The 18,171-nt window shown below is 36.1% G+C and overlaps 3 protein-coding genes and 1 long non-coding RNA gene across 4 annotated transcripts; 3 read left to right on the top strand and 1 right to left on the bottom strand.

The window, feature by feature from the left end:
- The first annotated feature begins 733 nt into the window (after positions 1-733).
- Positions 734-4,042, top strand: LOC135074988 (uncharacterized). Its single transcript, XM_063969358.1, has 3 exons — positions 734-870; positions 2,170-2,338; positions 2,506-4,042. Exons 2-3 carry the CDS (start codon positions 2,179-2,181, stop codon positions 3,924-3,926), a joined length of 1,581 nt encoding a protein of 526 aa, XP_063825428.1. The 5' UTR covers positions 734-870; positions 2,170-2,178; the 3' UTR covers positions 3,927-4,042.
- Positions 4,043-7,173: 3,131 nt separating this feature from the next.
- LOC135074580 (uncharacterized) lies at positions 7,174-9,771 on the bottom strand. The gene is made up of 4 exons (XR_010257860.1): positions 9,643-9,771; positions 9,303-9,456; positions 7,733-7,928; positions 7,174-7,324 (listed from the first exon to the last, which is right to left on the bottom strand). It is a non-coding gene; the product is annotated as an uncharacterized LOC135074580 (long non-coding RNA).
- A 17-nt stretch (positions 9,772-9,788) lies between these two features.
- On the top strand, positions 9,789-12,089 carry LOC135074579 (uncharacterized). Its single transcript, XM_063968919.1, has one exon. It carries the CDS (start codon positions 10,364-10,366, stop codon positions 11,999-12,001), a length of 1,638 nt encoding a protein of 545 aa, XP_063824989.1. The 5' UTR covers positions 9,789-10,363; the 3' UTR covers positions 12,002-12,089.
- Positions 12,090-12,502: 413 nt separating this feature from the next.
- On the top strand, positions 12,503-17,687 carry LOC135074987 (uncharacterized). The gene is made up of 3 exons (XM_063969357.1): positions 12,503-12,777; positions 13,217-13,372; positions 17,445-17,687. Exons 1-3 carry the CDS (start codon positions 12,646-12,648, stop codon positions 17,652-17,654), a joined length of 498 nt encoding a protein of 165 aa, XP_063825427.1. The 5' UTR covers positions 12,503-12,645; the 3' UTR covers positions 17,655-17,687.
- The last annotated feature ends 484 nt before the right edge of the window (positions 17,688-18,171 follow it).

The raw sequence follows: 18,171 nt of genomic DNA, 5'->3' as shown, positions 1-18,171 counted from the left end.
GGGGCAGTTTTAGGTGGAAGTGCGGCACTGCATTAACTATTAGATTAGATTACATAGCTCTTTATCAAAGTGGTAGGATGTACAACAGTAGGTAGCATGGCTATTGATCAATGTAAATATGGTTCAGGTACGTGCTATCTAAATTTTAAATCTATACTAATATTATAAAGAGGTAAAGTTTGTGTTTATTTGTGTGTGTGAACGCCACATTACTTATTGCCGAACCGAAAAATTCGACACGGGCGAAGCCGCGGGCGGAAAGCTAGTACTTACCCTCAGAATACGGAACAATTGTTCTGTATTCTGAGTACTTACCTAATGTAACCCTTTATCATATCAATGACTCACCAACTTGTGGTATGTAATCTGAGACCATGACTAAGAACAGTTAATTGTGTTTTACAAACTTTAAGAACCACGTCGCAAACTAAGGTCGCAAAGTTATACCCAGACGTGGATGTAAGCTAGAAACTTGTTAGGTTCTTCTAACACTGATGCCCTTTAAAACATTGAATTTGTACATTATGCATCAAAAATGCACCCTTTACAACTTAAATAGGTACGTGTGTATGTGGTACCAACACTACCAACGGAGTTTAACTTAACGTGCCATCTCTCGTCTATCATTATTTCTAAATATTATTTGTTCTCAAACTACCAAAAACATTGATAAAAACTTTTTTTTCAAGAAATAAAATAGTTCATAAATGTCATAAACTGAAAAATGTCCGTTGACATTCAGTTTAAAATTGGAAACGCAAAATTTCAGAGGATTTCATAAAATTTAAAATAATTTTTCGTGTTGTTTGTCTGGATTATTTTAATTTCAGTATTGGTTTATCATCCGGACAGTCTAATAAGAAATAACAAGTAAGTAAAAGAAACTTATTGTTCATGTATTGTTTAAAAATCGGTCATGTTCGAGAGGTAGAAAAGCATGGACCTATAAAAAAAGTCGGACGGATTCTCATCAACAAAATACTGTGACATTAGGATACACCAGCTTGCCTGTACGTACAGGCCGGCACGCACACATTCACACCCTGATACACCACTTCGAGTGCAAACTTCACACAGTTGACACATTTAAGCAGCGAAAAAACAACACGAATACGACTTGTCTTGTGTGATGAAATTGTGTAAAAACCGTTCTGTTCGAACAAACAAAAAATAAGGAATCACACCTCACAGGCAAAATAATCCAATCACTTATTTCCCGACATTAAAATATTGAAATTAATTGAAATCAAACGTCATTCACTCGAAAAAATAATACGTCAAAGACCAGTGTTCTCAGTTATTTACGTGGGAAAATTACCCGAAATATGGGAAATTAATAATAATTTTAGGACTTTTTAGTTATTTATTACGCATACTATGGAAATAAAATAATTTATCATAATAATTGTGTTTTAATGGGATATATTTTCATAGGCAAATTTGATCCTTCCCAAAAATGTGGAACTGCAAAATTCAAATTTTCTTACATTGATTTCAAGTCAGTGTCAGGTTGTATGTTAAAAAAAATCTATCAGAGATAAAAATAACATATTGATGATGCATAAGATTATGATTATAATGTACACAAGATTCGTAATTTGTAACTGCGTGAATCATTTTTGATCAACATTATGTACATAACTACATACCCTGACACACTGACTTGCAAACAATGTAAGAAAATTTGAACATTGAAAATTTCGCGCCTACCTCAACGCATTCACCTTTCATCCTTTTAAAATGGCACGGAATAATTCTGTCTACATTTCCAAGTAACATCTGCCGATCTATGTTTTTCTTAAAATAAATGGGTAAAATGTTTTGGCTAACATGGCATCCCTAAATTCACTCACACAATAGACAAACGCCAAAATTTTGAGTCACAGTTTTGTTGTAGCGCGAGTTCCGTCCGCCTTTTTTTATAGGTCCATGTAGAAAAGGTAGAGTTCCTGAATAGCTTCCTAGCTAGTCGAAGAGACGACAGCGGCAAAGTAGTGTAGGATGCCCTTAGCCCAGTAGACGACCTCTAGATTAAGATACCTAGCCGATAGAGAAAGGTAGAGTTCTTTTGCACTCTTCGCCTGTCTACGAAAAGAGCTTACTTCTCAGTAACAACTTAAAACTTTACTATTAGTGATCAAAAAATAATTTACTTGATTTGTTTCACAGGAAAAAAATATGGTGGATTCTCCACCACGAAAAAACGACGAAGAATACCCCCTTTTGAAAGTGGAGACTGGCGGCGGGGACAGTGGGCGGCCGCCCGCCCAGCCCGCTGCCGCCCCTGGCTGGAACGTCACATGCGCCCCTAAGAGGTCGTGGTATGAACGATGGCCAGGTTAGTAAATGTACCAAACAGTTTAATTTTTGTAAGTGCAACTATTGTACAAGTTACATAAATGAAAATAATTGTAATGTCATCGAACTTAAGAGAGACGTAGAGAAATTATTTAATAGTTCTAATACTTCAGCTGTAAAATAAAGCGTTGTTAACTTTCTTTTCAGAACTTTTTTCCGCGTGTTGGATGACGGGAATGCTCCTGGGCATATTTGTTCTCATCATCTACGGCTTGGGCACGTTGGGTGTGATCCGAAGACAACCAATTTTTGTTCTCAACTGCAACGCATCTAAATCTGACAGCGAAGTCTACTACCATCAAATTGTGCAAAGAGGAGAACATGTCCAATTCAGCCAATTTTCTGAATACCTATCCGACATGGCTACACAATATGCTTTCTTACACTTCAGCGTATTCTTCTTAATAGACGATTCGGTACAATACGGCTATAGAGGACAACGACATTCACGGCTAATGAACAAATTGCTACCTCACCATTCAATCAGAGAAAGTGGGATATGTGACGGAATAAACCAACAAGAACTGAGAGATTTTCATTTAAAAAATGAAAACGTGAACGTCACTATTATGCCTTTGAGTAAATTCATGGCAATGACACCTCTAAAATACAAATGGCGAACGATTCCACTTGGCTATCTAACATTCTACGCGAGAGTTTTCTCCGTTTGGAAGAATGGAGGAATAGGAATCGATCTTAGTTGTTTTAGTAATCAGTACAAAAGGCGACAAATGCCTGATCGAAGAATCACTGCCATATTAAAACAGTACGATTTGGGAAGCAAACCTGAAGAATACGCAAAAACGCTCAATAATATCGATCGAGACGAACAAAACGAGTTTTTCGGATTGTTTTATGGTATAGTGCATCAAATTCTCAACGAAACTAGAGCGTTTTTAAATAGATCCTTATCATTCAATCAAGAAATAATTTCTGAACCAGTAATAAGAAAACATAGAAACAAACGTGAAGTTATATTTAAGACGCAAAACATTTCAGGCGACAATATAATTACGACTGTTACTCCAAAAATGCAACTTGTCAATACTTCGGAAATAACTATAATTGATTCTATCTATAAAAATGCTGATACCGTATCTGTGAGGAATAACTCTGTTGATAAAACACAGTCGTTTGAACTTGATACTGCACAAAAAGAAAACGGACAGCCAGAAAAGAATACGTCATCTTTAAATTTTGTGAATATGCCGATCAGAAATGGATCCGATGGTCCGCAAGTTGTTCTGCTGTATGATTTTTCTATATTTTCTGACAATATGGGGCCACCATATCTTTTCCCTGAATCAATGCAGAACAATCTACCTCTACCACATGCCACTAATCATGATGTCGTCGATTCTGTACCAAAAGCGTCATATTTTCTGTCGGTCACGATGGAAGGATCCTTTGTCGCGGCTATGTCAAAACAGCATCCGTTCTTAGGTCATATACTTTCAGCTGGATGTCAACGAATGCCTCCAAGATTTGCAATACAAGATGCGCTTATATCTCAATGCTCTTCAATATTTAAAGACGATGTCTATTGTAGCAACATTTATGTATTTTAGTTTTAATTTATTTAGAGCCTAATATTTTTTGTTTTGTTTATTTCATAGGATTCAATTACTCTTGTTTTTATTGTATGGCTGTTTAGTGTGTTGTAGCTTAATTTATCTAAAATTGTAATGTAATTTGTTCGTATTGTTAATAAAGTTTATTAAAGCAAATAAGTGGCTTTTTGTTTGTTTGATGACACACTAATGCTTTTTCCTAAATTGCTCATCATTTTGGATCATCATATTTTATCTCCTAGTTCTCTCAGTATTTAGCTTGCCTAATGATTTTTCCCTTTTGTCCGTGTTACTACCATTCTTACTACCAGTAGTAACACCGGTAGTGTTTACCCGTCTTACTACTGTAGTTGAAAGTTGTTAGAACATCAATAAAATATTGCTCGTGTTACTACCGTTTAATTTTAATTACAAAAACAAACAACATATTATTGCGAATTATCTAAAATTGTAATGTAATTTGTTCGTATTATTAATAAAGTTTATTAAAGCAAATAAGTGGCTTTTTGTTTGTTTGATGACACACTAATTACTTTTTCCTAAATTGCTCATCATTTTGGATCATTAATTTCTCCTAGTTCTCTCAGTATTTAAGCTTGCCTAATGATTTTTCATTCAAGTCTCGTGTACCGAATGAGTAGGTATTTTAAAGTACCTAGTACATGTATCCCTGTTGAGTATGGATTTGTTTTTGTGAATTTAATATTAAAGGAAAATAGTTGTATTTATTGTTTGTTCAACTATAAAAAAACACACCCTGTTTATACGAGTCGTGCTCGATCGAGGTAAACATTAATTTCTATAAATACAAAAATATTATAATAAATATCATCTGTGGTCAAGGGATTTATGTGATAAGGTCGCTTTTTTGGCGGGCTTTTGAACGCACTAGGCGCGATTTTCGAAGCCAATTTTGTATTTTTCTCTTTTTGTGTTATAAATAGTTATCTATCTATTGGAAGTCGTTAAGTCAACTTAAAACTCGACTATGCCGGACGGGGACGGTAAGGACCCGCCCAGGGGCAAGGAAAAAAGGAAGGCACCAAATAGAGATCACACCTATACGAGTGCAGATGAAGATTTCTACAAACCGTACGTAAAACCAGGGTATAGAAGGCTATTCGCGGAGAACACGGTGAGTGGCGAGTTTTCTGTATTTGTGGAAAGCACGAAAGAGAATGAGAAGATCGGGAACAACAATCCCATCCTGACTACCAACCTTTTCAAAAATGAAATCAAGGGCATTACCAATCTTAAAAGAATTAACGCCAATAAAATATGTGTCACATTTTCCCAGTCTAGTAATGCCAATAACTTCCTGAAAAACGATCCCTTCCTAACCAAACACCAACTCAAGGCATACATCCCAGCCACAGCAGTAGAAACAGTCGGCGTGCTTCGCTTTGTACCCACTAGTATCAGCAATGAGGAACTTTTTAAGAAACTCTCGTCATCTTACGAGATCATAGGTGTACGTAGGTTCACCAAAAAAGACAACGGCGAAATAAAGCCCTTCCAATCTGTGTCTATCACATTTTTATCAACTGTTTTACCCGAACATGTGTATCTAGACCTTTTTAGGTTCAGAGTATTCCCATACAACGCTCCATTGTTGCAATGCTTCAAGTGTTTCAAATTCAACCATGGTGCTAAAATTTGTAAATCTGTGCAAAAATGCTCAATATGTTCTGAAGAACATCATTTTTCTGACTGTACTTCAAATAAAATAGCCAAATGCATAAACTGTCAAGGAGCTCATCTTGCGATTTCACGGGACTGTCCTGTCAAAAAACAAAAAATGGAAGATAAAAAAAATAAATTAACTTACGCTAATATGGTCTCCAGCAGTGCAGCGGCTACTAAGAGTAGCCCAGTTATCAAAAACTACATAAGCGAGTTTCCTCTACTGGCTGCTCCTAAAACTAACTTAAAATCTATTGCATCAAGGAAGCCACAAGCTAGCTCGGTTTCAACAGCGACCTCTTCCACTTCAACTAACTCGATGGAAGTTAAAGAAAAAGAACCACTTACCAATGAACAATTAATAGATGAAATATTAAACAATGATTTTATTCGCAAGGCCCTTGTAGGCGCCCTTGTCGCTATTGGCAACGAAACGAGGGCAGTTAATAGTTCTATTATACAGGAAATTCTAATAAAAAGTTTCAAAGGGCTTTAAATGGATAAAAGTTTCATAAGAATCTCTCAATTTAACGTCGAAGGTGTTATTAACAAAAAGCCATTGCTTATAAAATTTTTGATTGATAATGATATTGATATATGTTTGTTAAACGAAACATGGTTGAAAGAAAACAGTTCTTTTCGTATTCATAATTACAATCTAGTTAGTAAAATAGGTAAAGAAAAAGAAGGCCGGGGTGGAGTCGCCATCCTAGTCAAAGACACTTTGAAATATTCAGTAATAGAGCTTCCCTTTTATGATTTTCTACAACCTGTAGCTATTAATCTGCGAACTGGCATAGGTAATTTAAGTATTCTATGTATATATTGTCCACCACCTAAAGAAAATAGATCAAGATTTAATGGTAGCAAACTGAAACAGATTATTAACTTACTACCTAAGCCACTTTTGCTATCAGGTGATATTAATGCTCACCACATCGCATTCGGCTGTGCTACTAGTAACGGTCGAGGTAATGAAGTTTACAATATATTTGACGAGAGCGACCTCTGTATCCTCAACTCAGGGGCGCCAACCACTGTTGGTAGATCTGTTCATAATCCTTCGGCTATTGATGTAACATGTGTCAGCCCTTCAGTAGCTCCATTATGTGATTGGAAAGTTTATGATGATCCAATGGGAAGTTATCACTATCCCACTATAACAGATATTCAGACTTCTGTTGATAAATATCAGATAGGTGAACCAGTACACAAATTTATTTACAATAAAGCTGATTGGTTTAAATTTCATACTGAAACAGAAAACATGGTAGTTAATATTAATTTAGATAATACAGATCCATTAAGAATTTATGACGATTTCTATAATCATTTGATTAATATTAGAGACAAATGTGTACCTAAAGTAGTCAAAACCTCTCCCAATTTAATGAAAAAGCCTGTACCTTGGTGGGATGATGAGTGTAATAGTGCAGTTAAAAAAAGTAAAGATGCTTTAAATTTTTATAGACGTAATCCAAGCATTGACAACTACATTGCGTATAAAAAATTAGATGCTGCTAAAAAACTAACTCTTAAAGAAAAAAAGAAAACAGGTTGGAAATCTTTATGTGAATCTTTTAATCGATATACTCCTGTTAGTACAGTATGGAACTATATGAAGAGGTTTAAGCGTGTTTCAATTCCTAAACTGCCGAAGAATGATGAATGGATTCCCTCTTTTTTTGAGAAATATTCCCCTGCATCTCCTCCTGAAAAAGAAGTAAATAATTCATTATTGCAAGCATATTTCTGTCAAATTGGTGACGAAAAAGCAGCTTTTTTATCTCAACATTTTTCTTGGGAAGAGTTTATGACTGCCTTGAAGTCTCGTAGGAACACTACACCTGGTTTAGACAATATTCCTTATGAACTTATTCGTCGCCTACATAGTAATGCCAAAAAACTTTTACTGTACATTTTTAATTTACTATGGCAAACACAGGTCATCCCAGACTCATGGAAGACTCAATGTGTCATCCCTATACTTAAACCAGATAAGCCTCCTGATGACTGTAACTCTTATCGACCAATTTCTCTGTCCTCATGTATAGGTAAAGTATTTGAGTGCATGTTAAAGACAAGATTAGATTATTATGTCGAATCAAATAATATCTTACCAAATGAACAATTCGGATTTAGGAAAGGCCGAAGTGCAGCAGAAAGTTTTACAGCATTGGTCTCAGATCTTAGGAATTCTCTTGACGGTCACTCTGCTACAGCTTGTGTCTTCCTTGATGTACAGGGCGCGTTCGATAACGTGGTCCCCTCAATTTTAATAGCCATCTTATGTGATATTGGAGTACCCGGGGTAGTCTGTAAATGGATTTTCAATTTTTTGTATAAAAGAATAATGTATATAAAATTTAATAACATTTTTCATGGACCCGGATATGTATATAAAGGCACAATGCAGGGCGCTACGATCTCGCCATTATTGTACAATTTATACACTAGTCAAATTAATAAGTATTTAACACAAAGGGATATAAAATTTTTACAATTTGCTGATGATTTATTAATTTATACTGTAAATAAAAATGTAAATACTGCTGTGCACAGTTTAAACCTAGCTTTAGTTGAAATTCATAATTTTTATTCTGGTAAATTAAAACTTGATATTAGTCCCAATAAGAGCGGCGTTATGTTATTCTCGAAAAAATATAATGAGTGTAATTCTAATATTTATTATAATAATAATCCTCTTCCATGGATTCAGGAAAAAAAGTTTTTAGGAGTGTGTCTAGATAAAAAACTCACATTTGAAAGTCATATCAAGCTTCTCATTCGCAACTCTTCTAAGGCTTTAAACTTATTACGCTCACTAGCCGGTGTAACTTGGGGCTCTGATCCTAAGATTTTATCAATGTTATACAAGAGTTTAGTGCGTAGTCATTTTGACTATAGTACTTTAGCATATATGAATTGTAGTCCAACCCTATTAAAGAAATTAGATGTTATTCAGAATAAAGCACTTAGAATAATAACAGGAGCTATGTGTTCAACACCTATCAATGCTATGCAATGTGAAACATGCATTCCTCCTTTAGTACTGAGACGTATTCAACTAGCAGCAAATTTTTGTCTCAAACTAATAACTTCAACTAACAAACCAGTACTAGATAGAATCATGCCACCCTTATCTTCCCAAATATGCTCTACTCCTCCTCCTCCAATTACAGGTAATGAGTTAATATCTGGACGCACTCCGGGCTTACTAAGAATTGCATTGTATATTGATTCTCTCACTGTAAATATGTATAAAGATAAGCCATGGCCCATGTACAAAGTTAATTATGAAGATCTTGTTGTAAATAATTTCACCATTTTAAGGGAAAAGATCTCCAATCAAATTGATCTTAATAAATTTCTAAATAAGTCTTATTATAAAGTGTACACAGATGGTTCAAAGAAAGAGAATAGTGTAACCTCTGCATTTTATGATCCACAACTTAAACTTACTCAAAGTCATAAAATTGAAAGCCACTGTAGTATCTTTACTGCAGAAAGTTATGCTATCCTCTTAGCACTTAAACATATCTGTACATGTAATCCACCATCTGACAATATTATTATTCTAACTGACTCTAAAAGCGTATTACTAGCTCTGGAAAATAACTCTTGTAAATATAATTTGAATTATATAGTTTATGATATTAAGAAATTAATTAATAACATATATAGACTTACTGGTAAGACACTGCTCTTCCTTTGGGTACCATCGCACCGTGGCATCAGGGGGAATGAAATTGTTGATCTGGCTGCAAGGAATGGCTTTGATGTTGACCATTCTACGTTGTTGAAGTTACCTCACACTGACTATCAAGCCGCAATCAGTCAAGACCTGAAAAAGATATGGCATGAGTACTGGACTATTACTAGTATGGAAAAGGGAAAATGGTATGCTAAGATCCAAGGAAGCCCGCCCGCCAAACCTTGGTACCATCGGAGGAATGAGAATATAGATAACAGGAAGTTCATAACCATAATAAATAGGCTAAGATTTGGCCATTGCCACGCTCCCACTCACCTGAAGAGGCTTAACTTGATTCCGAGCGCTGAATGTACATATTGCAATGAAGAGCTTGCCGATATGGAACACATAATCCTGAAATGTAGAAGTTTTGGAATCCAGAGACTGGTCATGATCGATGACCTTCAATCTGTCTCCCTGGAGAGCACAAGTTCTCGTCGCTGGAGGAGGCAACCACAGAAAGCGACTTGTTATTGATTACTCAAGAACTATCAATATTTTTACCGAACTGGACGCCTATCCCTTGCCAAAAATAAATTCAATAATTTCAAAAGTTTCCAAATTCAACTTTTTCAGTCAAATCGATTTGAAAAGCGCTTATCATCAAGTGCCCATACTGAAAAAAGAACAGAAGTTTACTGCCTTCGAAGCATGTGGAAAACTGTACGAATTTACTCGAATCCCATTTGGCGTTACTAACGGCGTAGCCGCTTTCCAGCGAACACTAGAATTCATCATAGAAAAGGAAAATTTAGTTGGAACCTATGCTTATCTCGATGATGTGACCATCTGTGGCGTGACTAAGGCCGAACACGATAAAAACCTTAATGCCTTTCTACAGGCGGCTGAAAAGTATAGACTTACATTGAATAAAGAAAAGTGCACCTTTTGTTCGGAAACCATCAATCTTTTGGGTCACACCATCACCAATCAGACAATCAAACCTGACAAATCAAGAATACAACCTTTACTCGATCTTCCTGAGCCTAAAGATTCAATGTCACTCAAAAGGGTTTTAGGATTATTTGCACATTATAGCCCATGGGTAAGAAACTTTTCTCATAAATTGAGGCCATTGATAGATAGTACCGAATTTCCTCTTTCTAACGAAGCATTATCAAGCTTTAACAATTTAAAGACTGAGCTCGCTAACGCTAGTTTACATGCAATTGATCTTAAAGCTACTTTCACTGTCGAAACGGATGCATCAGAATATGCGATTGGAGCCATTTTATCACAGGACGAACGACCTGTAGCTTACTTTTCTCGTTCATTATCTCCACCTGAGAGACGCCACTCTTCAATAGAAAAGGAGGCGTGTGCCATCGTTGAAGCACTTCGCAAGTGGCGCCACTTCCTTTTAGGAAGGCATTTTATTTTAATCACTGACCAGCAGTCAGTAGCATTTATGTTGCAAGCTCACCATTCAAGCAAAATTAAGAATGAAAAGGTAGAGCGTTGGAGACTCGAGCTATCAGCATACAAATATGATGTTATATATAGACCGGGGAAGGAGAATTTGGCCGCTGATGCACTGTCTCGCGTTTGTGCTCAGATACACACCAACGTCACAAATAAACTAATTGAGTTGCACAACGCTCTTGGACACCCTGGTATTACTCGTATGACTCATTGGATCAGAACTAAAAATTTGCCATACTCTGTCACTGATATAAAAGCGATTACTTCTGCTTGCAGAATTTGTGCTGAAATCAAACCACAATTTCACAAAACTCAAGGAAAGCTTATTAAGGCGATAGCTCCTTTTGAACGACTAAGCATTGATTTCAAAGGCCCATTACCTTCAAAGAGCAAGAATAAATACATCCTCACTATTATCGATGAATTCTCTAGATTTCCATTCGCATATCCTTGTCAAGATTTATCTGCAGACACTGTAATCAGATGCCTTAAAGATATTTTTTTTATGTTCGGCACTCCTCTCTTTGTCCATTCTGATAGAGGCTCTGCTTTTGTGTCAGAACGAGTGCAGCAGTTCTTGCTTTCTATAAATGTGGCAAGTAGCCGGACTACTCCATATAATCCACAAGGTAATGGACAAGTTGAACGTTTAAACGGGACATTGTGGAGGACAGTACAACTTTTCCTAAAATCTAAGGGCCTGGAAGTGACGGATTGGGAACAAGTGCTATCCGAATCTTTACATTCTATACGTTCTTTACTTTGCACGGCCACAAATTGCACTCCTCACGAACGTTTGTTTTTCCACCCTCGACGAACAATGAATGGGCAGTCGATACCATCATGGTTATCGTCTTCTGGGACCGCTCTCATGAAAAGGAATGTTCGTGCTTCAAAGTACGACCCCTTAGTGGAAGAGGTCGAACTTTTACAAACAAATCCATCATATTCGTATATAAGATTACAAGATGGTAGAGAGACCACCGTTTCAAACAGACATTTGGCTCCTTTACCGGATGGAGAGGATGATTCCTGTCAAGAAGAGCCATCAGACTTAGATGAAATAGTTCAGGAATCTGAATCTGTTCAGCAGCCTGAACTTGGTCAAGAAACTGGTGTTGCTGAAGAGCCAGAGGCAAACCTAAGCCGGCGTTCCCACAGGGCTCGCAGAAGACCAGGCTATCTAGAAGATTTCGTTTGTGATAATGACTAAAGTGTACCTGGACATTGAAATATAGCGAGGGAGAATGATATGAACCTCCTCTGTTGCAAATTGTCTATGGTACTTTAAGAATGATACAAGTGACATCTTTGTGGGAAATATCTTGATCTTATATAACAGAAATGTAGCTCATTTATTAAGTTGAATAAAGCCTAGTTTCTGAAGGCCGTATCTTTTCATTTGTAACAGTGAACGTGTACCACAGTCGTTGGACGAACTCCTCAAGGATCCGAAACTTTTCAAACCCATATATACTTTCGTGGTTTCAACTCTGGGAACTATTTGAGAAATTGAGAAGAGTAAGAACTAAGAAAATATCAGTGAATCACAGTGAATCAGTGAAGTGAAGTGTCAAACAAAGTTGTCATGTGTCAAATTCAAACAAAAGTTCAACGGACTTCAAAGACTGGCTTAAAAGGGCACGCACCCAGAGCCGTGAAAAACTATATTAAAAAAAAAAAAAAAATGTGATAAGGTCCGAAGCCGTAAACTTGGAACTTATTTAAAAAAAAACAATTTCAAATCGACGTTTTGCAAGTGTTGATTTCTACAATGAGCATAATTAAATTACAAACAACAAAGAACTGATTTCAAATGATGATGCTTAGCAATGTAAATCGATTAAAAAATACGCCATGAAACTACCCTTCAGTAAAATCATATCACCGTTCCTGAAGCCCTATCTAGGTAACACAAGAATGTTTTGTCAGCACCCCACGTTCGGTATTAGCGTATTTTATACTTATTTTTATGGGACACTTGGCTTCGTAAGTTTCATACTTTATTACCTATTTATTTAGTTAGATTTCTGATTGATATTGTAGTTTTTTTTTAGCTTTGGGGAGTATTATGGAATATTTTTGTTCTTACAAAATGTTTAACTACCTAAGTCTTTAATAAAGCTATTATTTTAATTTATCGCTCTTTTCGTGTCAAGAAAATAATAATGGTTCCAAAAAATACTTACTACTAGCTTTTGCCCGCGGCTTCACTCGCGTGAAAATTCGTTTGTCACAGATCGTCATAAATTATAGCCTATAATATGTTATTCTGGGTTACAAACAATAACACTGTAAAGTTTCAACAAAATCCGTTCAGTACTTTTTGCGTGAAAGGGTAACAAACATCCAGTCATCCAAACTTTCGCATTTATAATATTAGTAGTATTATCGTTTAATTCTTAATTTCGTTATTTCTTTTTCGCAGTTTATTAATGCAAACCATTTAAGGAAGCACTTAGGCGAAACTCCACTTACTACAGACGAGCAAGATGGCAACTTTATGCTCACACATGACCTGAAAATCATCGCAACTTCAATGGGATTATTCCAATATGCCTGTCTGGTGGTGGGATGCTTGACTGTAAGATCACTGTACTAACTGCCACAGTTCCAGCTACCCATTTTCGGTTATGTCATCTCGTTCTATCGCAACGAATCACCATTTGATGAGAGCGAGAGAAAAAATGGAAATGGATAGCTGGAGCTGGAACTGTGGCCGAAGTAGGTACCTTCAGTGCTGCTAGAAAACAACGTTTGATATCAATTCTGACTGATTAGTAAAACATACATCAATGTTGTCCCTGACTTAATTACATATTTAGAAAAGATAAAGTATAAGTCGGTCCGATAAATCTGTACCCCCAGTGAAAAGGGAGTTAAGTCGAAAATGGTGATTTTTGGGAAATCGCATTTGAAGTTAAAAAAATCCTGCTTCATCGCTATTAGAGATAACTTGGTGAAATATTTTTTAGGTGAAGTGAAAGGTAATGTTAGATATAATTAGGCAGTGTGCCAGTTTGGGAAATATAGCATGTGGTTTTTTCGTAATTAAATAAAAACACAGTTATATCACCATGCACGACAACTTTACATTCGTGTAAAGTGATGTAATGGGACATAAATCATTTTACACCACACTGAATTGACCACACGCTATCAAGTGTAAAGTGATACGTTTTCCGCCATTTCTGTTGATAATTTTTTGTTTCTTCAATTTTAGAAAAAGTTGTAAAACAAACATAAGTAATTACACTATGAGGAATCATTATTTCAGGTTATTTAGGGTAAATCGTCCAAAAATTGTTACTTATATCAATATACACCAATTTTTTGGTGAGAAAATAAATGTGTAAACTGATCTAACTAACATAACAGCGATCTAAGTATCCAAATAATTATGTGTAAAGTTATATAAGTGGCGATTGTATAGGAATAAGGCTAGAATTTGAGACTGAATTCTAATTATTTACTCCTTAAATGTTTATTCTGATCTGAAACTACTATTTTATTAATTATTACACCATATACCATGAATGATATCGGCCTAAATCACATACATTATCTCCTATTTTAAAGAAAGTATAGCTGAAGCAATTGTGTAGTAAAGACCAGAAACAACAAAGGTTTCACATCAACTAATTAGACAGGAGACAGAGAAAAGTTTGTTTTCTACAATTAACCTATTAGGAATCAAACCCTGGACCGGAGATGGTGATGTCAAGCTATATTGATTGCCTTTTGGCTACAGAAGGATAATATAAAAGTAAAGTCATAAAATGCATTTGTTTTCAACAAAGAGGCTTTTAAAAAACCCTTTAACACGTCCTAGTATTACTTGAACCCTACTTTTATTTTGGGACATAAATGGGCCAGTGCTGAGAAGAAGCAGCGCAAGAAATTTAGCCACCCTTGTCAGCCTCTTCTTAAATCATAAATAACTTGAAAACATCGAACTGCCTAAGGCGGGAATCTTCTTAAATCAATAATGACATGAATAACAAGTTATGTTATACTTGCGAGCTAAGCAGATAAAGTCCAGCCACAAATGGCATTTACATAATTATTTACTTTATACATAGTATCCATTCATAAGGTCTTTCGTAGTTAGTTTTGCAGGACAATCGAATATTGCACTTAGCCTTTTGATTAGACCATTGTGCGCTATTTGTAGTTTATCTTCCTATTCCAACCACTCCAGATCCCCCAGGTAGCAGCAGCCTATCTAAGTCGCTACAGGCCTTCTGCAGCGACCCTGGTGATTGGAGAATTTGAGCCTGTTGATCTGCTACGCTTGTGTACTCCTTGTGCACGTGCTGCGGTTTTTCTTCTGCCTCCATGCATCTTCTGCACAGTAGGCTGTCTGCAACAGCTATATTGTGTAGGTGTTGGTTTAACATACCTGTTATTACACTTAGGACCTTGCGGATGTTGTCCCTGTTTAGTCTTATGAGGCTGCGGGAGAATTTTATCGATATATATGCACAACTGCATCTTTTGTTTGCCTGCATCTTTCACAATCTTTCCATTCTGTGTGGTGTTATTTTTCTATTTTGGAGCGCAGCCAGGTCTTGATCTGTGCTTATGGTATCGGCATTATTATTGTTCCGGACCAAATACCGTCGTGTACGATCCCCTTCTGGCCAGTTCATCTGCTGCGTCGTTGCTCAAGGAGTTACTGTGCCTTTTGATCCACAGGAGTGCAGGGTAACGCCACTTGCGTCTGCAATGACTTAGGAGCGCGTCATGGCATTCCAAAATAAGTATTATAATGTAGTATATTAAGTTGCTTTGTATTGCTTGCACTATCTGAGATTATTTTTATATTCAGACCTCGGATGTCTATGGTTGCAACCACCTGTGCTGCTCTGATTGCATTCTGCTTGGAAAATTGTATTGTGTTTATCTAGTGATGTTGATATTCTTAGTATATTTAGGTAATTCGAGAAGACACCAGCTCCTGTACCTTTTTGGGTTTAGGAGCCGTCAGTGTATATCCTAACTTCATTGATTCCAGAGCAATCTTGCGTTTCCGCCGTAAGCTGGATATTATATCTCCAGTCGAAGATGTGAACACAGGGAATTCTGTCGATGGGTGCCTCGGTGAGAGGTATTTATTTTATTAGGGTTTTGTGCAGGATCGTGGAATATCCTGTCTCCTTGTTTTGCTTCTATATGCCGTTCTTACCTTTAAGCCTTAGAGCGGCTGCTTGCGCTTCCTCCTGAATGAAGAGGTCTAAAGATCTAAGATTCAGAAGGTACTCAAGTGATGTCGATGGAGTGGTTCTATACAACTAGTGGCCGCTATGCTTACTAGGCGTTGCAGGCTTTGGAGTTTTGATCTTGCTGTGGATAGTTGTGTTCTGTGCCACCACACAAGTGATCCATAATAATATGTGTAAGAGGGCCATATAACCGACGTGTAGAGCCAAAGTGTTATCTTTGGGTTGAGACCTCATCTAGTACCAATGAGTCTCTTGCACTGCTGGAATGCTATATAGGCCATTTTTATTTTGTTCTCGACATTACTCGCCCAGTTCAATTTGTTGTCAAAGGTGATGAGTTTTGTTTATAAAGAGTTCTGGTAGTTGGAGCTCTTGTGAATTCGATAATGCACTTATTAAGTACTTTTATTGACAACGTTAGGCACTATGAATTCAATTATATGTTTTACTAGTAGATATTCACCATTATTTATTAAAACTATTAACTAAAATTCTTTGATTTCAAAACTACGACATTATTTTTTCCTTTAGTCTGACGTTTGGGCTAAGTTATATCATTTTACACCAAATAATTAACCAAATTATTAGTTGCGATTTTCAAATATTTTTGGTCTAAGTAATTTATAACATTTTACACATGTACAAAACTTTTGTGGTTAATGGTATTAGTCTAATTGAATCATTATACACAAAATAAATAATCTTTTGTCTTTTACTTTTTGTGCTATAAATTAAGTTACATTCTTTTTCACTAACCAACAATACATAGTTTTTTTTGTGTATATTAATATGAGTCATCTTATATTGTTAATCACAAACTCAATCTGAACAAATTCCATCGTGTAAAAAGTAGTAACACGAGTCATACCTCTTGACACAATAAAAAAGTGAAAGAAGCCTCCGGTACACTTTGTTAAAAGTAGACATGTATCAATATACACGAAAGAAATCTCAAAATTGGTTCACAAAGCCTCACTTGTAGATATCATTTGGCACAAAGTTATTTTCTTTTCTATACGTCGTAGAAACATACCGATTAGATACAAAAATAGCTAATTTTTCAGAGATTCACATTATGTTATAAAGTCAATTTTGATCTAAGTCGAGTTAGATCCCTTTTCACTGGGGGTACAGAAATGGGATTGATATAAAGAAATGCGAACATCAGGCCTCGACCTATAACGATTGATGAATTCAGAAATATTAGGTTGGAATGGTTTAAGGCACAATCTAGTGTGTGATGCATTAGATAATTTAGATTCAAAAGTTCAATAAAAGAGAGAGAGAGAGAGAGAGAGAGAGAAATCATAGGTGTCTATACGCAGAGATATTATTTAAGTTTATTTTCGCTTTCTACAGCCATAATTTTGCGTTACAATATCGCCAAGGGCAAAAAGGTACGAGAATCTAATAATGATTGTATTCTTACAGGAAAATCCCGCACTATTCCTGCCACATCTAGCGGGCCAGCTCTTTATTGTTTTCGTGAAGACCCTCAACGTCTTACTATTGCTGGCCCATGTCAACCTCAAGTCGATGGGAAAGCTGAAGCACAAGGTGCCAGCCATAATGCTCATGACGTTCAACTGGTGTCAAGAGTTTTGCGTTTTCAGACAATACCTCTGCGTTTGTGATCTGTGAATCAAATGTAATAAACGATGTTGCGGATTTTAATCGAATTTTTAATCATTTATACTCAGAATACCTAATAATTATTCTGGTTCTCATTACATTCGGATAGCGATAATTCTTCATTAGATTTTGCATCATCATTTAATATGTCTGTATTAATCTAAAACCTACCTACTCAAAGTTTTCTATTTAGCCCAAAGGTTGACTGGTAAAGAATACCACATTGGCATTAAGTTCGCCTTTTATACTGTAAAGATATTGCAATTAAGTTAGCGTTTGTTAAGGTAGCAAGACATTCGAAGCAGGTTTTTTTTCTAATCTTCTCGCTATTTCTTTAGAATAGGAACAAAACCAAACAAAACCTCTAAGAACAAAACTATGTAGGAAGCCCGATAAAACCTCTAATAAATTCACATAAAATTGACATAAACAAGTCATATAAAATTAAAAAATAAAATTAGAAATGTCTGTCTGTCTTCAGCCGACTGAGCGGCATTATGTCACAATAATTGTATTACACTCAAAA

The sequence above is a fragment of the Ostrinia nubilalis genome, chromosome 9 (genome assembly GCF_963855985.1).
Source record: "Ostrinia nubilalis chromosome 9, ilOstNubi1.1, whole genome shotgun sequence".
NCBI classification, from domain to species: Eukaryota; Metazoa; Arthropoda; class Insecta; order Lepidoptera; family Crambidae; genus Ostrinia; species Ostrinia nubilalis.
This window is presented reverse-complemented; position numbering and strand designations above follow the sequence as displayed.

Bases quoted from the DNA above. Each gene is read 5' to 3' on its own strand.
- LOC135074988 (XM_063969358.1), top strand. From the start codon at position 2,179: ATGGTGGATTCTCCACCACGAAAAAACGACGAAGAATACCCCCTTTTG. The intron at 2,339-2,505 runs GTTAGTAAATGT...CTTTCTTTTCAG, and splicing joins GTGGTATGAACGATGGCCAG to AACTTTTTTCCGCGTGTTGG.
- LOC135074579 (XM_063968919.1), top strand. From the start codon at position 10,364: ATGTCACTCAAAAGGGTTTTAGGATTATTTGCACATTATAGCCCATGG.
- LOC135074987 (XM_063969357.1), top strand. From the start codon at position 12,646: ATGAAACTACCCTTCAGTAAAATCATATCACCGTTCCTGAAGCCCTAT. The intron at 12,778-13,216 runs GTAAGTTTCATA...TCTTTTTCGCAG, and splicing joins TTTATGGGACACTTGGCTTC to TTTATTAATGCAAACCATTT. The intron at 13,373-17,444 runs GTAAGATCACTG...GTATTCTTACAG, and splicing joins TGGTGGTGGGATGCTTGACT to GAAAATCCCGCACTATTCCT.